Consider the following 20,538-nt stretch of genomic DNA (forward strand, 5'->3'; position numbering starts at 1 on the left):
GTCTTTTAGGATGCTTATTGTAACTGCATAAGCTAACGAGTTCTTTGTGTGTTCAAATAAGTTCTAATTTGTGTTCAATGTTCATTTTACTCGACTCTCAAATCAAAGTAATTTTTGGTGCAATGCACAGAAGTCTGATCCATTTCTCGCTAACTGTTTATATTATGCTAACATTTTTTTCCTGTTTGTGGACACCCATCTCGTACCGTTTGAAAACTCTGATCATCTTCGTTATCTTCAGTGATTTTTACTCATACAGCGGATCTGCACATCCGTCAGTGATCTTGTTATCTTACCTTTTGAATCCCCTCGTATAATAGCATTCTGTCCCACTTTAAATAGATTATTTCGTGATTATTCACTGCAAAATATGAGTTGCCAATAATTTCAAAATAAGTACAATGAAAACACTTTGAAAATTGCATTCTTTAATTGAGAAAGAAAATCAAACAATCAAAATTACAACAAAGGGTAAATTATCATAAACAACTCTAATCGTATGTATTGTAAAATCCATTCAAACTCCATATAGAAGGTATAAATATCCTAAAAAAGATTGTGCAAGTACTATAATAAATACATATAGTTTATCTAAAAAACTTAGTTCAAATTAACAAAGACAAATACATGAGGTATACCACACAAAACATTTATAGAAGCATACATTTTTTTAACTTTAAATGCAACTAGTATTGTTGATTTATGTCATTTGGAAAATGATAATATGACTGTACAACTGAATATACTGAAAAAACGTCACTTTTAGTTTTTCAAATACGTGTTCCTTTTTTAATTTGAAAATAAAAATTTTCTAGCATTGAATAGTTCTCTGAAAAAATAGTTCAGCGATTAGAAGCTTCTTTAGATGATACAATTCTGGGGCTGTGCAAGACCTGGAAGCACAGGTAACGAAGTTCAAGTCTGAAAAAAAAAGAAAAAGAAAAAGAAAAAAGGATACGCATGGTGAGGAAACAAAGTTATACGATTCAGAATATTTTTATACCTTTTTAAATTCTTGATATGTATTTAAGAAAGTCACTAATTTTGTTCAAGCTACAAAACCTTTAAATTGAAATAACCAACGTTTTGTAGCACAGAATAACAGGTTACTGCAGTTCCTTTCAGATATTACTTGTCACAGATTACTTTGCAGCAATATGTAATTTTGTGTTACAAAATGTTGGTTATATCCTTTTACTTCTCTGCACAAAGGTATATTTATTTGTTTATTGAAAAACTCAAACTTTCCCAACTAAATCAGCTTTTTAATGGAGTAATTCATCAACAAAAATTTCACATTTGTAAAATTCAATTAATAAATTGCTCTCTTCAAAGTATCTACTGCAAAGTAATCTTACTGCAAAGATTATACTTTGCTGTCATCTATAGTTTTGAGCTGAAAAACGTTGGTTATATATATCCTTTTACTTCTCTCTGCACAAAAGTACATTTATTTGTTTACTGCAAAACTTCCTGCTTTACTAACTAATAAAGCTCTTCAGTGGAGGAATTCTTAAACAAAAATTTCATACGCTCTCGAAACCCACTTGAAAATAACATGTGCTTCCATACGAAATAAATAATGGCAGAGGGGTCATGGCCTGGGGGGGGGAGGGAGTCATGGCAAATACTGCACCATTAAAATTTTTAGGGGGTTGTTTTCAGGAATTTTTTTCTTCTTTTTTAGGAGGACTCTTTTCTGGTGGTGGTTTTTGGTTGTGAAGTTTGGGGGGCATCCTCGCTTTTAGAGGGCATTCCTGATAATGGCATGTTACTTATCATACCACAAGTGACATAGAACTTATCAAATTACGAAGGACATAGTACTGATCATACTACAAATGACATAGTAGGGGAAATTAGTTCCTTTTGAAAAAAACTCAGTCATCTTCACTATTTCTCTTTTTCCCTCATTACCCTATTTATCGTAAGACAAGAGGCATAATATGCAGTAAAAAACAGTAACCACTAAATGACGTTAAATATTTTCTCGCAAATCGAATGATTGGTTAACCCTTAACAGGGGAGGTGCAGTCTCACAGAACGTTCAAAAGTTCATCCGATCACCCCTATTCATTTTCAGTCCGATTGAATGATTTTTTCCCAATTGCTTTTTGTTTTGTGACCTTGAACAAACCCCTTGCTTATCAGAATCTTTAGGAAAGTGCATCTGGTTTAAATTTCATTTCATTCTTAGAAGCGGTCTGTGAGACTGCACCTGCCCTTCAGTGTTACAATTTTCGGCAGTAGTAGACATGGCCCTTAATGTTAGAAACCGCGGATATAGGTTCATTTAACCTTATCCGCGTAATGTGGAAGAGATGCAAAACATTCTAGATGAGCTTGAGAGTTGTTTGAAATGTTCACAAAAGTTATGCAATGATGTTCTAGGGACAATGAAGGCTGAATTATTCCTCAAAATACGACGCGAAATGCTAACAGTTAAAGGGCTATCAAAAATTTCCCGTAACGTGATATAAGCAATTTCCTAGTGCTAAAATGTTCTGTATATATTAAAGAACTAAAATGAAATCATTAATAAATAATAGATTCGTTTTTATCAGGAGTAGTTAGTTATTTACTACAGCATATGATTTTCTTGAAAAATCTTTAAGACTCGAGCAAAATTTCCTCGGAAAAGGTATATTTTGATTAAAAAATCAAAAATATTTTTTCTCCTTGCTAATAAAAGTTCAAAGAATATCTGTGGTAAATTAGAGGAATAAATCATAATTACACGATTTTTTAAAAATTTGCAAATAGAGCGGTCTTTGAGACCTCGCATCCCCTGCTACGTACTACTTTTTCACCTCCCCTGTTACGAGTTAAAACTGAGCTTTAAAAATATGCAATAGCACAAAATAAAACAAAAATTGGGATGCAGTAAAATACAGATAAAGCATAAATAGGTACAGCTCTATCCATATCACTCACTTATTTAATAATTTGTTGATGACATGCCTTTACATCTTGCTGATAGTTTTATTTGGCGTAGAGTGGACTGTTATAACGGGTTCAGGGTACGGTTGTGACAGCCCTCATTATAGTGAAACTATAAGGGATGCTGGGAAGTGGCAGAAGAAGAAAGTAATTACGAGTACTTGCCGCTTTGAATGCGTTTCAGGGTACTGCGTTCTCCAGAGATATTTCTTCGAACATAGAAGCAGTAACACAATATAGACGGAGTACAATAAACAAACCTCCAGGTAATTATCCTTTTCGTTGAGATTGAGCAATCCAGAAATTCTTCGCGCAAAAGCATGCGTCACTTTTAGTAGTTCTAACGAAGTTTGAGTGGAACAAAATCAAACATGAGATAGTTCTCTAATTTGATTTGACGATCATCTACCACTGTGACAAAAATGATGCTATTGTTTATTTCTCGTAACAGAAGTCAAGGGTGTGTACCAATGGATGGGGGAGGGGGTGAGTCACGGTGCCGACGGAGTCATTAAAATTTGTGTGTGTGGGGGAAGAGGTGTTTTGGAGGTATTTTCTCCTTTTTTTAAAGGGAGGGGGGTATTTTCTCTCTTTTTTTAGGGAGCCCATTCTTGAGAGGTCTTAATGGCATTTGCGGATGATTAACATTGCACTTGGTTGGGGGCGGGGCAACTCTGAAGAAGCTACCATAGAGTCTGGTCCGCTTTCCTTTGAAACTAATTTTCACCCGTCTTTAACCATTTTGAACTATCTCCTAGCTATGCTATAGGAATTACAGACCCCCCTCCCCCCTCCCATAAGCAACCTGTAAAATTGTATATGCGTCAATTATTGATTTTTAACATGAAAATCAAATTTTCACTCAGCGTTCGGTAGGTTCGTCGGGTACCATTTTCATTTTTCTGCACTTTTAAAATGAAACTACATGTATTTGAATAGCTGCCAAGGTGTCAAGGTCACATTACACATGTCGTGATCCTTAAATTTTCACGATTTATTCTTCGTCTATCCCACTATACATTAATATGTAGCTTTCTGCGACTTAATTCTTTTATTTATGAATAAAGATTTATGATCAGTCTTTATTCATTAACCTAACTTACGTAGTTTCAAAGTTCCCTAATTGAATGAAAGCGCATCACAGTAATTATGCACACAGAAGCGCACAAAATTAAATTGATTTTTATAAAGCTGTGTTTCTATATATTTCGAACTAATTAAGCTAAATGTTTACCAATTTTAAGCACACTTCTGAGTTAAAGAGATGATTCAGTTTTCGTAACTTATCAGCTAATATCAGTCAACGTCCCGTCCTTTCAAAAGATTTCGGGCAAGTATTGAATACGAAAAATTTCAGCATTCATATGTCATACAGTGAAACTTGTGTAAGTTGATCACTCGCGGTGTACTACTTTAGTGGTCAACTTAAACAGGTGGTCAACTTACAGAGGTTGATTTATATGACAAGGGCTAATTCCGTGCCTGAAAAAAGCTGTCAACTTAGACAGGTGTTCAACTTACAAGGGTGGTCAACTTCACAGGTTTTACTGTAATCTGTAAAAACATTGACGCGTAAAGCTTATATTTACGCAGAGTACAGTTAGGACAATCAGCTTACCTGGAAAGATGAAAAGAAGATTTGTGTTTTCAGAGCTCCAATGCTCCAAAGAAATTTGGGCAGACGAGATCCAGGTCTGAGAAATCGGCTGGGATGTCAAAAGTGAAGGTGACAGAATTATCATACCGGCCACTTGAAACGAGTCGTACAGCAGTATTTCCACACGCCACGCTCACTGGACGAGACCCTGCAGATAAAGTAAAGAAGTGATGTGCTCAAAATTACTTTTAAATAAGGATTCTTATAGTAGGGCAGCCAAATGAGTTTTCTTTTTGGGATTTACTCGAGCGCGTCAGATTAACATAGGACACCCTTCCACCCTGACGATTACCTAAACCGAGTAAGCCCTTTATAAAAGGCCGTGCGTCTAGGACGTCAAAATTGATCCATAGATGGCTGCCATCTGTTGAAGGTATTAGAAATTTCTAGTGGAAAATGTAATAACTGGTTAATTTGTTGATTTAAACTGAGATCTACCAATTAACAAATTAATTTGAAATGTTCGAATCCATCGCCATAGCAACGCAATCGTTGGATTGCCGCTAGACAGAGCTGTCCTCCATACCGGAAGTCAACTCGGACGTTGATGGAAGTTCATTTTTTGAGCCAAACGCGAGAGGAATTTAGTGCTATGGAGGCGTTGGTTTGAATACAAAATTCATAATATCTACAATTTTATAATTTATCAAAATGAGTTTAAACATCGCACTCCGACTTCAAAACTGCCTCAAATTGAAAAGCATAAATAAATATTTTTTTTCTCAATTGGGAGAGTAAAAACTGGTACTGCGCTACTGCCGCTAGTCTATTTTACTACGAATCCCGAGATGCAGTTTAAGTTCACATAACTTTAGAACATATTTAAAGCCACGCAAAGAATTTCAAAATCTATATCATAAAACTCAGCTTACGAAGTCACTTTTGGCAGCATTGTACCAGGGTGCTATAAATTCTTAAATTCATAAAAAAGTATCTACAGTAAAATCCCGTCATAACGAATGTCAATACAACGAAACATCTGTTTCAACGAAATAAATTTTCAGTGCCGACTTAATTTCCATTACATTGCTTGAATCCCATTGCAAAGAAATTCTCGCTAATACAGAAACTAAATTTGTGATCCCTTAAAGTTTATTGTAACGGGATTTCACTGTATTAGTAACGCATTGTTTTCTATATATTAATGATAGAGGATTATTTTATAGCAGCATTTTTGATCTATAATCATAAGAAATATGATTTTCTTTCTTTTACAGTAATAGTGACATAAACCCACTTACTTGGCATCTTGCTAACACCACAGAAATCCGTAGCCACTCTCATCATTTGCGGATCAAGACCGTCTCCCCCTCGGATCTCCATCCAATCCCGAAGGCCGCTTTTCCCGCACTAGGCAAAAACAAACTAATCATTAAAATAAACTACTACATTTATCTAACTGCTAAATAAGTGTGATTAGAGTCCGGATTATAGGCAGTAAATTTCATTGAAAGTTGCATAAACCTTTGCAATAAGAATACTTAAAATATGTAGAAACGAGCTGATGTGTGCATCACATGACTTCCTTTTACTCATATTTAATGTCATTTCCCCATTACTGGCAATTTTAATGTGATTCAATAGTTTACTCTCTAAATATCATCAACAGTGGCCAAAATGAAACAGATAAAAAAGAATTGCCAAATTTGTCGCCAAGTTGGTGACAAAACTTGGCTACCAAAATACTGGCTATATATCGCAGTGTGTCCGCCAAATTATAACACCACTTGTGTTTACATCGAAATTAACGATGATTTCCCCCAAAAAAGGGGCAAAAGACCTCTTTAAAAACATCCGAATGCTACCAAAAATAGAGGTGCACAACTAGACCCCACTAGGAGTCTAAGTAACAAATTTCAACTTTCTAGGACATACCGTCCTCAAATTATGCAACATACATAAGCACATACGTACGTACATACAGACGTAACGAGAAAATTCGTTGTAATTAACTCGGGAATCGTCATTATGGATATTTCGCGTGTCTATACGTTTTTAGGCACTTATCCACGTGTGGTGGAGTCGAAAAAAAAAAAAAAAACTCAATATTATTCGGGGGTGAGTAAAATGGAAATCAAGGTCGATTTTTGAGTGAAAATTCTTTTCGCAAATACAATACTTCCGTTTATGTAAAAGGAAGTAAAAATTTAAAATTCAGTAAACTCCTCATTATCCGCGAAATCGAATAGCACAAGTGCCGCGGGTAAAAAAAAAATCACATATAAACCGCAAAAGGCTGAAATGAGGAAATAATAAGGGAACAATTGTTGTTCCTCAAAAACTTGGCTGTATTGGTGCATAACACTTTTTACAAACTGAAAATACAGAACAATATATGGGTCATTCTCACAGAAAAGGTACAAATAGGCCAAAAAAAATTCTTTTAACAAAACTAAGTAAAAAAATAATAAAAATTGCATAAATGTTTTTGTTTGTTTATAAATTATGTCCCTATAGTAGTGGTTAAGTTTTCTATTTTATTTTTAAAAAGATTTCAAATATTTTAAATCCCACCTCGTCCACGGAGGGGATACAATAGTCAACGGAGAATATTTTTTATGTAAGAAAGTGTCAATAAAGGTTGTTATGAAAGTAAACATGCGTTGTAAAGCTATATGAACTATTATGTGATTCTTACTTAACATTAACAAAATAAAATGTGGAGGTTTTTGAAATAAAGACTCAGGACCTCGCTCTTTATGAATATCCTGTTTTATTGAAAAAAAATCATCATTCTAGCATTTGTAACAAAATCAATAAAGATTAAAATTTAGTTGGAAAAGAAAATATCGAAAGTATGTTCTTAGTTTCATTGATAAGTAAAAAAAAACCTAATAAATCAAAAGATTTTTTTTTTTTAATTCAAAAAAAAAATTTTTTTTTTTTGAAGAATTTGCCAAAGGTCGATTTAACAAGCTTCGCGGGCCGCTTCTGGCCCGCAAATTATAGGTTGTGCATCCCTACTGTACAACAACATAATCATTGATTTTTGGTTTGCTTCTTATCCTTTCTCGATGAATTAATCCCAAACGGTAATGTTTACATTGATCACCACAACTTAGACAGGTGAGGCATCTTGCTTCCATATTTATTTGGTCTTTTTTAAATACAAGTTCATTTTCATTGTTCCTGGAAACGGTGAAATATGCTTTGGAATTTGTTTATCTACATCACTTATAAAACTTTCTTCAACATTTTTTATTATTACATTCTTACAGTTTTTTTTTTTTTTTTTTTTTTTTTGGAGTACCGAAACTAAAGTTTCATAGTCTGGGATATCTGTTTTCTGGGCAACTAAATTGTCAGCTGTTCTTTTTATTGCTGCTTCAACTCCATCTGGAGCACCTTTTCCGTGAGAGCTTTCATTATAGTGCCAGTGAATTTCCTCCACAATAAACTGAGAGGATAAATATCCACCTATTAACTGAAACATTGTTTTGTTTTTGTACTGAGCACTGAGACCATCACTGAGAAAATGAATTTTTTTTTAAATCAGGTATAAGAGACTTTAAATTATCTTTGAGTGAAAGCAAATGAGCAGTAACAGCTGATGCATCATGCCTATTACATGCACTGATTGTTCCATATGAAATAGGACTTTCTTTAATATCTTTATGACAATATACAACACAAGTATGTATATTCAGTATATTACTGCCCATTAGCCAGAGCTAAAGCAGAAATACACGAAATACACCGCCAGCTCAGTCATTTCTAGCCGAGGACTGCAGTTTCGTGCTTATTAGCACTCATCAGCCCGGCATAGGAAAGTGACTGAGCTGGAGATGGTAAACTTCTTATGGAAGCCAAGAGGGACAAACAAATAGTAGGGGAGATAGCGACCGAAATTTTACGACAATATATATAAGGCCAGAATTTTTTTAAATATTAGATTAGTTTACTTAAAAGAAGAAAACGCGAGTCTACCAAAAAGTTATCGTTGCAATAATTAATAAAAAATTTTGCAATATGTTGCAAAAACTTGTGAAATTGTCTTATATATATAAGGCTGAAACTCGGTAATATTATTGATTACGTATAAACATAACGAAAAATATATGTCTACCGCGTCCGAAGCGTTGCCGTGCCGTGTCTACCACCCACGCAAGGTGCGAAAAAATCAGTCAATTTTGACTTAAATATATAAGCCTAAATTTTTTTTTAGTAACTGTTTACAATGTATAAAATATAAAAACAAAAGTCTACCAGTTGTGTTATGTTGCAAACGCATGATAGACGTCACGGAATGTCGACCTCGTACCTCTATGTACCGTTTATCGGGCCGCTAGCGCTCGCTCGAAAAAGTTTGCTTGTCGTCGAGAAATTTCAATAAATAAAGCTGATTTATTTTTTAATAAATAGTTTAAATCCTGTTTTTATTAAAATTTTTAGTCTACCGTGACTAAGAGGTTGCTTAGTCTTTAGTAGACGTTGCTTAAATTATAAAGTAGTTGGAAAAGTATGATTATTTTATCTTTTCATTCTTTATAAATGGAAATTTTTCAATTATTATTTTTTTTTCATGATTACAATTTTTATCATATTTAAATTGATATTCATACTTTTGTTACATTATTCATATATATATATATATATATATATTTTAACTTCTTCAAAAATATTTTGAATCATCACCTTTTCAAATACATTTCGTAAATGGGGAAGTAAAGCTGTTTATTCCTCTACTGCGAAGAAAGGAGAAGGGAAGGACACGCCTTTAGTAACCTTGGGTCTGGGGCCTGGGCCTGAGTAAGCCCCCTATAGTGGAGGAGCCGACGCATCCGCCATTTTGGAGCAAACTTGATCCAGTGCTTCGCGGCGATAGCATTGCTGCTGATGTTTATATTTCTTTAGCATATGTTAAATTGGGTCAACAGATAATAGCCATCTGCAGAACTGAAAAATCTGTCTTACTGCATTTACTGGAAAAAAACAGATTTTTTTAAAAATAATAAGCACTTTTCATAATGCACTCAAAAGTACAAAATAACATTTCTGGGTCAGAAAGGACAATTTAAGAATTCCTGTAGTTTTCAAAAATTTCCAAGAAAATGACACCACAAACGAAGAAAAGTGCGGTTCTAGTCATGTAGAGAATGTTTTACCATTATCTAGCTTTCAATCATAAATTTGAGTGTTGAAACACGCATTTTTTTTTCCTTAATGGGAAAGTTTGGTTTAAAATGACTTGAGCGCACTTTTCTTCGTTTGTGAAATCTTTTTCTTCAAAGAATTAAAAACTACAGGAACACTTAAATTGTCCTTTCTGACCCAGAAAAGTTATTTTCTCCTTTTGAGTGCATTATGAAAAGTGCTTGTTATTTTTTTTTTTTTTTTAAATCTGTTATTTTAAACTTTTTCGTTTTCAAGCAAAATTTTACTTTAGAATTTGATTTTTTAGCGTTACGTTGTACCTTAAGGTTAAACAAATCATTTAATAAAATTCTGAAGTCTGTAAGTGGTCTAGTTGCTGAGTATACGCAAAAGAATGGTTCACAACATATAAGTAACTTGGGATAAAGACCCTAATACGTCTTTTTACTTAGCCATGTTATCGATTATTGGCATAGATGCATAGATGAGGATAAAAACCCTAAGAAAGCAACGTCAGTGAATAAATTTCATTCTTGCTCCAGAGAGGACTTGATTCAAAATTTTCATTATGATAACTATTAACATTACATTTGCAAGGCAACAAAATTTGTAACAATGGATTTTATATTTAAACATTTAATGGGGAAATTACATCAAATTTGCTATTTTCCATCCTAACCGAAATAATGATGTTACTTCAGAATTTTAAATTTTCAGCCTTAAGTTGTACCTTAAGATTAAGCAAATCATTTAGTAAAATCCAGAAGTCTCTTAGTAATCCAGTTGCTGAAATATAAGCAAAAGTACGCCTCAGATTACTCCATGACAATCAGGCCAAGTGTAATAAAAGTGCTTAAAAAACATCAATTCTGAACAACAAAAATTTCTCATCTGTGATGGATTCTTTTTATTATATCTAAAGAAAGAAATTCCATCATCTAATGATATTGAGAAAATTATTAAGTATGTTCAGCAGTATTCGTAGTAATTGTTTTCGACACGTACCCCGTTTCCTTCCATAAAAGATAACGAACATATCGTCGCCTCAGAGCAACAGTAAGATATCTAATCCCAGAAATAACATTAAGATATCTTACTGTTGTTCTGCGGTGACGATATATTAAGCGGAACTCACAGAGGTCTAAAAATTCAGATAGGAGACTCTGCAACACGTCCCTCTGACTTTTTGAATCAATTAAAAAATATTACTTTTCAAGAAGATTTGCTAGAATATTTACTAACAAACTGAGAACGAGATAACAAAGCGATTTATTTTGAAGATAAATTTGTGTATATTAACTACAAACAGTGTTATAGATTTGAAACCATCAATATAAAAGTTGTAAAAATAGTCGATCATACTCAATCGTGCCCCAGACCGCGAAAAATCCGACACAAAAATGATTTACCATCTTTATAATTTTTGAAGAGCTGCAGCCTCCATATGACGTCAATGTCTCTGAACTTTACAAGAATTTAGGAGAAACCGTTTGTTCCGCCTTGGTTGCTTTAGACGCAATGACTGGTTGCGATCAAAATCCGGCTTTTTTCCGAAAAGGAAAAGTTCGACCTTACGTTCTATTTACAAAGTCGGAAGAATACACAGGAGCGTTAACAAATTTGAGTAAGCCATCGCACAATGTAAAATGCATGTCGCAAATTCGAATACAACTCGAAATTTCGGAAGAGTTGAGCGCCGAATGTACAGACAAAATAAAATGGAAAGAATTAATGATGCAAGAACCATGACGTTTTTAGAATAGTTTTAAAATTTTGAAAAAAGATAAAGTAATTCTCGAAAACGTGAAGAGTTTTGATCCATCATCCTTTACCCTATGTTAGTCTGAACTTCGTGAACATTTCCTCAGAACAGCTTGCATTTCGCAAATTTGGACAAATTTTCATTTAAAAAATCTGACAAGCTTATCACCTCTTGATTGTGGGTGGAAAATTGAGGACAACTGAAAAGTTTTTAAATGGTTTACTGAAAACAATTACCGCAAGCAATAAAAGATGTTACATTCGAAGCATAGCCTTCTGCCTCCCCACGTCGAATTTTCGAAACATCGCTTCGAGGTGCACTCTCCCATGCTACGAACTAACTTTGTGCCAAATTTCATGAAAATCGGCCGAACGGTCTAGGCACTCTGCGCGCCACAGAGATCCAGACATCCTACAGACATCCTCCGGACATCCAGACAGAGAGACTTTCAGCTTTATTATTAGTAAAGATTAATTAATATGTAAAGAACTGTTTATTTGATTATTTTTAATTATTTATTGTGTAAGATCGATGCAAAAAATTTTATTTCATAAATACTTGATCATAAAAAATAAATAAATAAAAGAGGCATAATTTAAAAGGTCAAGACATTATTAATGAAAAATGAACTTCACTATAATTTTGTACATAATTTTAATTAAATATTTTTTAATTTCGTTTCAATGTTAAAATTATTTTTTTTAATATGCTTAAATCATTCATACTTTTCCAACTACTTTATAATTTAAGCAACGTCTACCAAAGACTAAGCAACCTCTTATTCACGGTAGACTAAAAATTTTAATAAAAACAGGATTTAAACTATTTATTAAAAAATAAATCAGCTTTATTTATTGAAATTTCTCGACGACAAGCAAACTTTTTCGAGCGAGCGCTAGCGGCCCGATAAACGGTACATAGAGGTACGAGGTCGACATTCCGTGACGTCTATCATGCGTTTGCAACATAACACAACTGGTAGACTTTTGTTTTTATATTTTATACATTGTAAACAGTTACTAAAAAAAATTTTAGGCTTGTATATTTAAGTCAAAATTGACTGATTTTTTCGCACCTTGCGTGGGTGGTAGACACGGCACGGCAACGCTTCGGACGCGGTAGACATATATTTTTCGTTATGTTTATACGTAATCAATAATATTACCGAGTTTCAGCCTTATATATATAAGACAATTTCACAAGTTTTTGCAACATATTGCAAAATTTTTTATTAATTATTGCAACGATAACTTTTTGGTAGACTCGCGTTTTCTTCTTTTAAGTAAACTAATCTAATATTTAAAAAAATTCTGGCCTTATATAAATAATGTATTAAAAACTGTCGCTATCTCCCCTACTAAAACTGGTAGCTAAAAACGGGTGGCTGGAAATGATTGAGCTGGCGGTGTATTTCACGTACAAGTATGTATAGTTACCTGTGGCTTTGAACCACCAAAGTGGGCTGATTGAATTTCTCTGTGAAACTTACATATGTAATTTTCGGAAAAAACAATATGCATTAGGATTTCATTCCCTTTCAAATTTATTTTTATATCTGAAATCATTTGATATTTGTGTACAATGTTAGATGTATGATTAAAAAATTTGATGATATCAGAAAAAAATAATTTCACTAATTCTTTTTTTGTACTCTCAATATCCACTTTCATGGTTCTATGGCAAATTTTTGTTTCACCTTTAATCTTCATAGTAACTTTTTTGTTAACCCATTTTGGAAGTAGCACAGGTTCATCTTGAAAGTCATTTATTTTAATTTTTTAAATTTGCAGGCATCACATTTACGATTTAGGCAAAGTTCTCTCTGAGGATCACAACATGTTGCTTTAAGAACTTGAGATATATTTTTTTCATTTATGATAACAAGACTATGTAGTTTTACTATTAAAAGCTTTATGTTTTCTTGAACTTTGCATAAACATGTCTCCCGATCGGAAACTTTCGGAAATAAGATCCAAAAAGGTCGGAGACGACAAAAAGTTTGATAACTAAGAGTTTGATGTTGTGGGCATTCCTTTATAAACATTTTATGCAAATTATACATAGTATCATTTAAATAACGCTTTTGTTTTTTTTCTTTTCTTCTTGCAATTGTTTCTTTTTTCCCAGGGCACAAGGGACTTGATTTGTCAGATTCTAGAAATTTCTGAACATTTAGCTGTGTTTCTTCTGTGAAATCTCTTTTTGACACAGTTTTGTAAGTTTTATTACCATAATTGCTAAGCATTTTGATTGAGGTTATTTTTTTACCTTATTGAGTAGTCGATACTTTTTCATAATTTTACCAGACAAAACTTGTAGCATTGTCTTTTTCACTTTGTGAGATTTTTGGCTTTTAAAGTTAGTTTGTATTTGTCTGCCAATAGCTTCAGCAAACAATAATTTTCTAAACACATTGGATTTGCTTTTTCTATCTTTACTATTCAATTCTCTGCGAACTTTTTCTCGTGGTGATTCATTTTTCTTTTCTTCACTTTTCTGAGATCTGCCGAATCTTTTTTTTTTTATATTTTTCAAGTCTAGTATTTAATTCTTTGTTTTTCACTTCTAATTCCTCTATCTTCTTCTTTATTTTAGAACGGTTTTTTCTTATTATTTTTTTTCCTCTCAAAATTCCAGAATTCTTGTTTTCCTTGGCACTGTTACTATTATCCAATTGAGAAGAGGTGCTTGGAGGTGTATCTATAATTAATTCTTCAGTTCCTTCCAACTTTCTTTGTTTACAATATTTCCTTGCTTTTTCTTTCCAAAGTTTTCTTATTTTTCTTTTTTCACGTTCATTCATTTCTTGAACACATTTAATTTTTCCACTAGCCTTTCTTTGGTAGTAACGTTCTCTCTCTTTTTTTTTTACTTTCTTCAAACATGAGAGGATTTTTTTTTTAATTTCTGTCTAGCACGTCTCATGCTAAGTTTCTTTTGTTCCCTCCTCTTTTGGATTTGAACGTCTGACTTCTTTTTACATTTTAGCTTTTGTCTCTTCCGTGGACCACATCATCTCCTCCGTGGACATGCCACGTCCACGGAGGGGAAGTCCGCGGAGGATACAAAAGTAAGCTTTAGAATTTTTCAGAGTTTTGATTTTAAAGTTTAAAAAATTGAATTCTTCTTTTTATCAAATATACTACTTTTGCTATCTAAAAATGATGTTTCAAATACAAAACAGTTTTATTTTACCTTTTGTATGATGACCACGGAGAATACACTAAGAACTTTGCCAAACCAGATTTAGACACAACAATCCAACACGTGTACAAGAGAACTAAAGTTGATCACTAGAAAACAAAATGGCTAAGTATCCTACCATTTACCTTATATGGACTTGACTTTTGCTGCCCTCTATTATGTATTAATTAAGTTATTTTAAGTGTCCACGGAGGGATACTTCAATATTAGGGACAAAGTTTATGAGTCATTTTCTTTATAAATACAATTTATTTTTTTAAAAATTTTATTTTAAAAACATCTTAGAACTCTTAGCTAGTTAATACAATCAATGATATTTAAAACTAATTCAAACAGTTTGAGACCAATTACAAATTGCTTTGTCTCACAGACTTAGGGACGTCCACGGAGGGGATTTCAAAGCAACATTTATTAAAAAATAAAACTGAAATATTAATTTTTTTTAATTGTCATGCATAAAGTTAATTAGTTCAAAACTTAACTAAAACAAATGAAAAAAAATATTAAGGAATATACTGAAGTTTTTATTATTTATTACTAAGGGAATGTAAAAGTCACCTTTTTGTGAGAATGACCCATATACAGTAGAGTAAAAACGCTTGTATTTTTACCCAAAAGAACTTGACATCAATAAAGAACATCAATAAAGTTTATGTACGATGAAGAAAGCACAATAAATAAATAAATAAATAAATAAATAAAACAAAAACAACTGAGTTTAAATTTACAATTTTTGGACAACAAAAAAACAGCCATGTGTGTTTCTTTTTTGCCGCGAAAACACATGTTACTGATTTAAATGACTAGCGGATAATCCGCTTGCGGATAATCGGGAGTTTACTGTATGCATTAATATTTTTTTCACTCTGCACAGAATAGTTGTCCTGTCTAAATCAAAATATATTTTGTAATTTTTTATTTAGGCATTACATATATTTTAAACCATTATTTGCTTATAAAATGGTATGAACATTTGTTACTGGTCTAGCAATAAATGGCGGTTTGTTCTTGCAGGTTTTCCTGGGTTAGAAATTTCCTTTTATTATTAGCTCTTAGCTCCCATAAAAATTTCCTTTCATCTTCTGCAGACGTAACAACTTTAAAAATTCCATTTACTCTGACCTATTCAACTTTCCTTAGAATCTAAAAACGTTTGATTTTTAAATCGAAAACCATGCTAGGTTGAGTTGTAACTTTTTAGCCTATTATATGTACAGCGGCTTCCGGACTGCTCTAATTGGAGTGGATTGATTTAATTGGTATATTTTCTGTTATTAGCTGTGTGTTATTATCTCATTTTCCTTTTATTATTAATAGAGATACTTACTGGAGAAACCTTTGTTTTTTGAAAAATTGGTACTTGCAGAATAGAAACTAACGCTTCAGTTCACTGTAAAAACGATTCAGAAACGTTCCTGGAAAATAATAGGCAGCTGAAGTGCCCAATTTCAACCAGTAACATATCTTACAAAAAACCAGGAACGTTTTCCGATAAAAATGAGTAACCTTCCTGAAGTACTGGGAAATCTCCCCTGTTAAAGCCGGTCGTGAACCTTCTAGAAAAATTGAATAGCTTTACGTATTTGATTAGAACCTTCCTGGTTTACCAAGAAAGCTCCAGAAGCATTAGCGCAACCATGGCCAAAGCTACGCGAATAATTGCAAGCAAAAACCAAACATAATCCTTGCCTGCAATTCCTGCTTTGCAAAGCTTCAGCTATCCAGTGACTTATTTGCTCCCATTGGGAGCTTAGTCAATCGAGACGAGCCGTAATTATTCTAATGCTGATACACTTAATAAACACCCTCATTCAACCTTTAAACTGGTAGCAAAAACTATTTTTCACACCAGTAAAAAGTTTGCATTCGTGCATCTTTTAGCAATTCAGGAAACTTTCTTTCGAAGATACTTGATTTTGCGGGGAAATAAGTGAAAACCTCTGAAATCCCGGAAAGTTCCATGGTTATAACCAGTAAAGTTTCGGAATTTTTTTACAGTGTTTAAGAGGCTGCTTAAAATTTGAGTATCTGCCAAAACACTTTTATCTAAAAGAGCTAGAAGACGGATATGCCGTCTAATGTTTTCTTTTTCAATTCATCTTTCTTTTTTTTTAAAAAAAAAGTATCTTAATAACGTTCTGTTCCAACGCTTTTTCACACATTCTAAGTAACAGTTTTTGCCCTGTTTAACTGCCCTATACCAATATCTGTTATATCTGATTAACCATTACAGCAATTACGAGAGTCATTAAAAACGTGAAGCCTGCATTCTTAAATTTGACAGAAAATACAAAAAATGTTAAGAGCAACAGAAAACAGAGTATTTTAGGAAGTGACTTACATTATGTAGGTCTTAAGGAATAAAATCAACTCCTTTAAAGAATAAATTTAAAAAAAAAATCTCACACAGAAATGTTTCGTAATTGCTGATTAGCACCAATTGCTGATTAGCCTCAAATTTTTCTTGCATTGAAAAGGAAGTTTCTTGTAAAGCTTTATTTGGATTGCTGCGTAGTTTCATGAATCTCTATTTTTTTGAATTGAAAAAGGAGTTTCTTTTAAAAATTTACCTGTTTTGCTGATTAGCATTAAGGAGCTTTATTATGATTTTTTCAATGAAAAAGAAGTTTCTTCTAAATTGTTATTTGGAGTGCGAATCAGCGCAAAAGTAAAACTTGAAAAATATCTTCCTTGTAACCCCGAAACATTCGTGCACAATACATACACTGTTAAAAATTTTCCGGAAAATTTACCGTAATTGTTACTGGCATCCATGTTGCTAATAACTATTACAGTAAAAATCAAATGTTACTGTAAAATTTTACGGTTTCCTCGGTAGGCCACAGCAACCAATTGGCGCTGGAATCGCTTATTTCTTCGGTATAAATTACCGTAAAAATCAGCGATTCTGTAAGTCCGCCATTTTACAGTAACAATTACCAGAAAATCTTCCTGAATTTTTAACAGTGTACGTATTTTTTCTCTTTTATAAAGTTGATTTTATCATATGATTTACAACTTGTTTTTATATGCATCAATTCTTTAAATTACCTTTGAGAAAAGTCCAGTTTCAAATTCTCGAGTCCTCTGTCTGCCTGACCGCTGCACGCCAATGGAAACGGAAAGAAGATTTATGCTGAGAGGGAAGATGACGGACACACTGCAATTTGATTGACGTCCCGAGTTTCGTAGGGTGTATGTGCCTTGAGGCTCTTGCAGTACAACGTTGCAAGCTAAAGAAGAACACTTAAATAACATTTGTAATTGTTAGAGTAGGAAACTTTTTCCTATATTCATAGAGAACCAATGTTAATTTTTTGAGAGAAATTTTATAATTTTCCGAATGAAACTAAGAATTTTACCAAATGATAAACTGCACGCATGCACACTGTAAAAACGACTCAGAAACGTTCCTGGAAAATAATGGGCAGCTGATGTGCCCAAATTCTGTCAGTAACATATCTTGTAAAAACCAGGAACGTTTTCCGCTAAAATTCAGTAACCTTCCTGATATTTTCCTGGAAGCTTCCTGAAAAAATCCGAAATCTTCCCGTTTAAAGCCAGTCGTGTCTCTGGAACTTTAAAGTAAACATTGGTACGCATAATATAGTAGCTTGGTAACTTCCTGATTTATCAAGAAAGCTCCAATTGCAGTAATGCAAACATGGACAAAGATAAGAAAGAATTGCAAGTAAGTATCATGAATTTTACTCGCCGGCGATTCTTGCAAAGCTACGTAGTCCATAGACTTCTTTACTCCCTTTGGGAGCTTTTAATCAGTCTGGACGGGCCGTAATCGAGGCAAAACCGATAGACTATATAAATACGCTCAGTTCATCTTAGAACTGGGGGCTAAAAATATTTTTCACAACAGTGAGAAGTCTGCATTCGTGCGGCTTGTTGCAATTCAGGAAACTTATTGACAATGATACTTGATTTTTCCAGGAAGTGTATAAAAAGCATTAAAATCCCGAAACGTTACACGGAAATACTTAGTAACGTTTCGGATTATTTTTACAGTGCATACATCTAATAAGAAGATACATAAAATATTTTCTATACTACTTAAACCTGTGCGCGTCTGTCTGTGTGCCTGTAACCTCCTCAAGACTGTCAATGTCTACCAGGTCAATACTAGTATCGTTGAATACAAGACATTCAAGGAAAGCTATTCCGCCCTGTATCACCTCTTAATCTTAAAGGGGTTGGAGATAAGGGGACGGACATGCAGAATGTCCTAAGGACATCCAGGGATAAAAGCATTAAAATTGTCGATTGTTACCCGCCGCAACTACAAAAGGGAGCAACCGAAGTCAGTAGGGCGAGGAACTCCCTAGTAAAAATAAAGAAATAGTAGAACTTTTGCAATGAGGTCCCCAAAACTTCCCGATCTCCTGAAAAAATTTGTCAAATACGGAAATTTTTAATGAGACCATCCGTGACCTCCTACTAGGGTGCACCTCGTTGTATTAATTGTAAGGAACAAAGCACATGCTGCTGCAGATCACGAAATATATATATATATATATATATATATATATATATATATATATATATATATATATATATATATATATATATATATATATATATATATATATAGGAATTCAGTATTTCTTGCCTATTGCCCTTAATGCCTATTGTGGAGGAAGTAAAACGAATAAGGGCAAAAGGCATTAAGTATTTAATGCCTACTGCCCTTAATGCCTTTGCCGTTAATGCTTAGTGCCTTTTCAGATGCTGCTGCAGACCGCGAAAGAAAATAACTCGTTTACGTAAAACTCAATAGACTATTAAATAAGGATCTCGTATCTCATTGTAGAAGAAGAAAAACGAATAAGGGCAATAGGCATTAAGTATTTGATAAAATGTTGTGTGTTAAATTTGTCCTTTCAATAAAAATAACTAAAGGGACCAAGAAGCAGACACCTAATCTCTTACGTCACCAGGACGACTGAATTTAATTATTGGAGTAGATAAAAACACACTTCATAAAAGCATATGCAACTGTCATTTGTTATGTAACAATGCATACATTAAAAGTTAAGACAAGCTGAGTATATCTGGGCGTCCAGATTCGTATTCTCCAGATTTCGTAACTTTCCAGCAAAATTATTTTCCAATCTAAAGACTTTTGTTTTCCTTTTTTTTTCATTCTTACATGAAATAGTTACTTACGAGAAGAAACCATAAACAGCGGCCCAACTAAATTCTAATTATTTTGATTACAAAATAAAAAATATACATAAAATACCTTGTTCATGGAAATAAAAATAAAAATAAACTTTCAGTTTTTGAAAATAGAGCCCTATTTAATAGCACGGAAGTAATTCCGCTACTTGTGCAAACAATGAGCTATTTTAATGACTAGTGTGAATCTAATATCAAGCTCTCTAGTATAATATTAATATGTTTCTAAAATAGCAAATTTGAGAATGTACTGATGATTTATAATTTTTGTACAAAGTCTAAAATAGATTCATTTCACCCACACTATTTATTCTCACCTTCTTGGCAATGACATTAATAAGGGGTTTCACGAAAGTGAGGAACTTTCTATTAATATAGGCCTAATGGATGCATTCTTCAGGAAGTAAATTTTTTTCTTCGTTGCTATAGTCTGCAAATGTAAAGCATATAAAACCTGTTAACTTATTTTTTTTTCACATTAATTTACATTACTGAACTTCAAGTTAACGGAGGTGAGAATTCCAAATAACCGAGCTTGGTTTTTTAAAACGAAATAATGTGTCTTCTTGATTTTTTACGAAAATCTTTGAACTTCATTACGGCAGAAAATAATTAACTCACTTGTATCGCGGGGGGGGGGGGATGTGATGCCATACTGCCATCTGCCAATGAGAAATGGCATTTCGTGTTC

General features: G+C 33.2%; 1 protein-coding gene across 1 annotated transcript in view; it reads right to left on the bottom strand.

Moving 5' to 3' along the window:
• Window positions 1-432: 432 nt before the first annotated feature.
• LOC129226015 (corticotropin-releasing factor-binding protein-like) overlaps window positions 433-20,538 on the bottom strand; it is a 93,551-nt gene continuing 73,445 nt past the window's right edge. Inside the window, exons 5-8 of the mRNA XM_054860590.1 lie at window positions 17,709-17,890; window positions 5,839-5,947; window positions 4,559-4,745; window positions 433-921 (exon numbers count right to left, since the gene is read on the bottom strand). Of these exons, the coding sequence (XP_054716565.1) occupies window positions 4,588-4,745; window positions 5,839-5,947; window positions 17,709-17,890 (449 nt within the window). The 3' untranslated portion in view covers window positions 433-921; window positions 4,559-4,587. The remainder of the gene's footprint in view (window positions 922-4,558; window positions 4,746-5,838; window positions 5,948-17,708; window positions 17,891-20,538) is intronic.

The sequence above is a fragment of the Uloborus diversus genome, chromosome 7 (genome assembly GCF_026930045.1).
Source record: "Uloborus diversus isolate 005 chromosome 7, Udiv.v.3.1, whole genome shotgun sequence".
Classification (NCBI taxonomy): Eukaryota; Metazoa; Arthropoda; class Arachnida; order Araneae; family Uloboridae; genus Uloborus; species Uloborus diversus.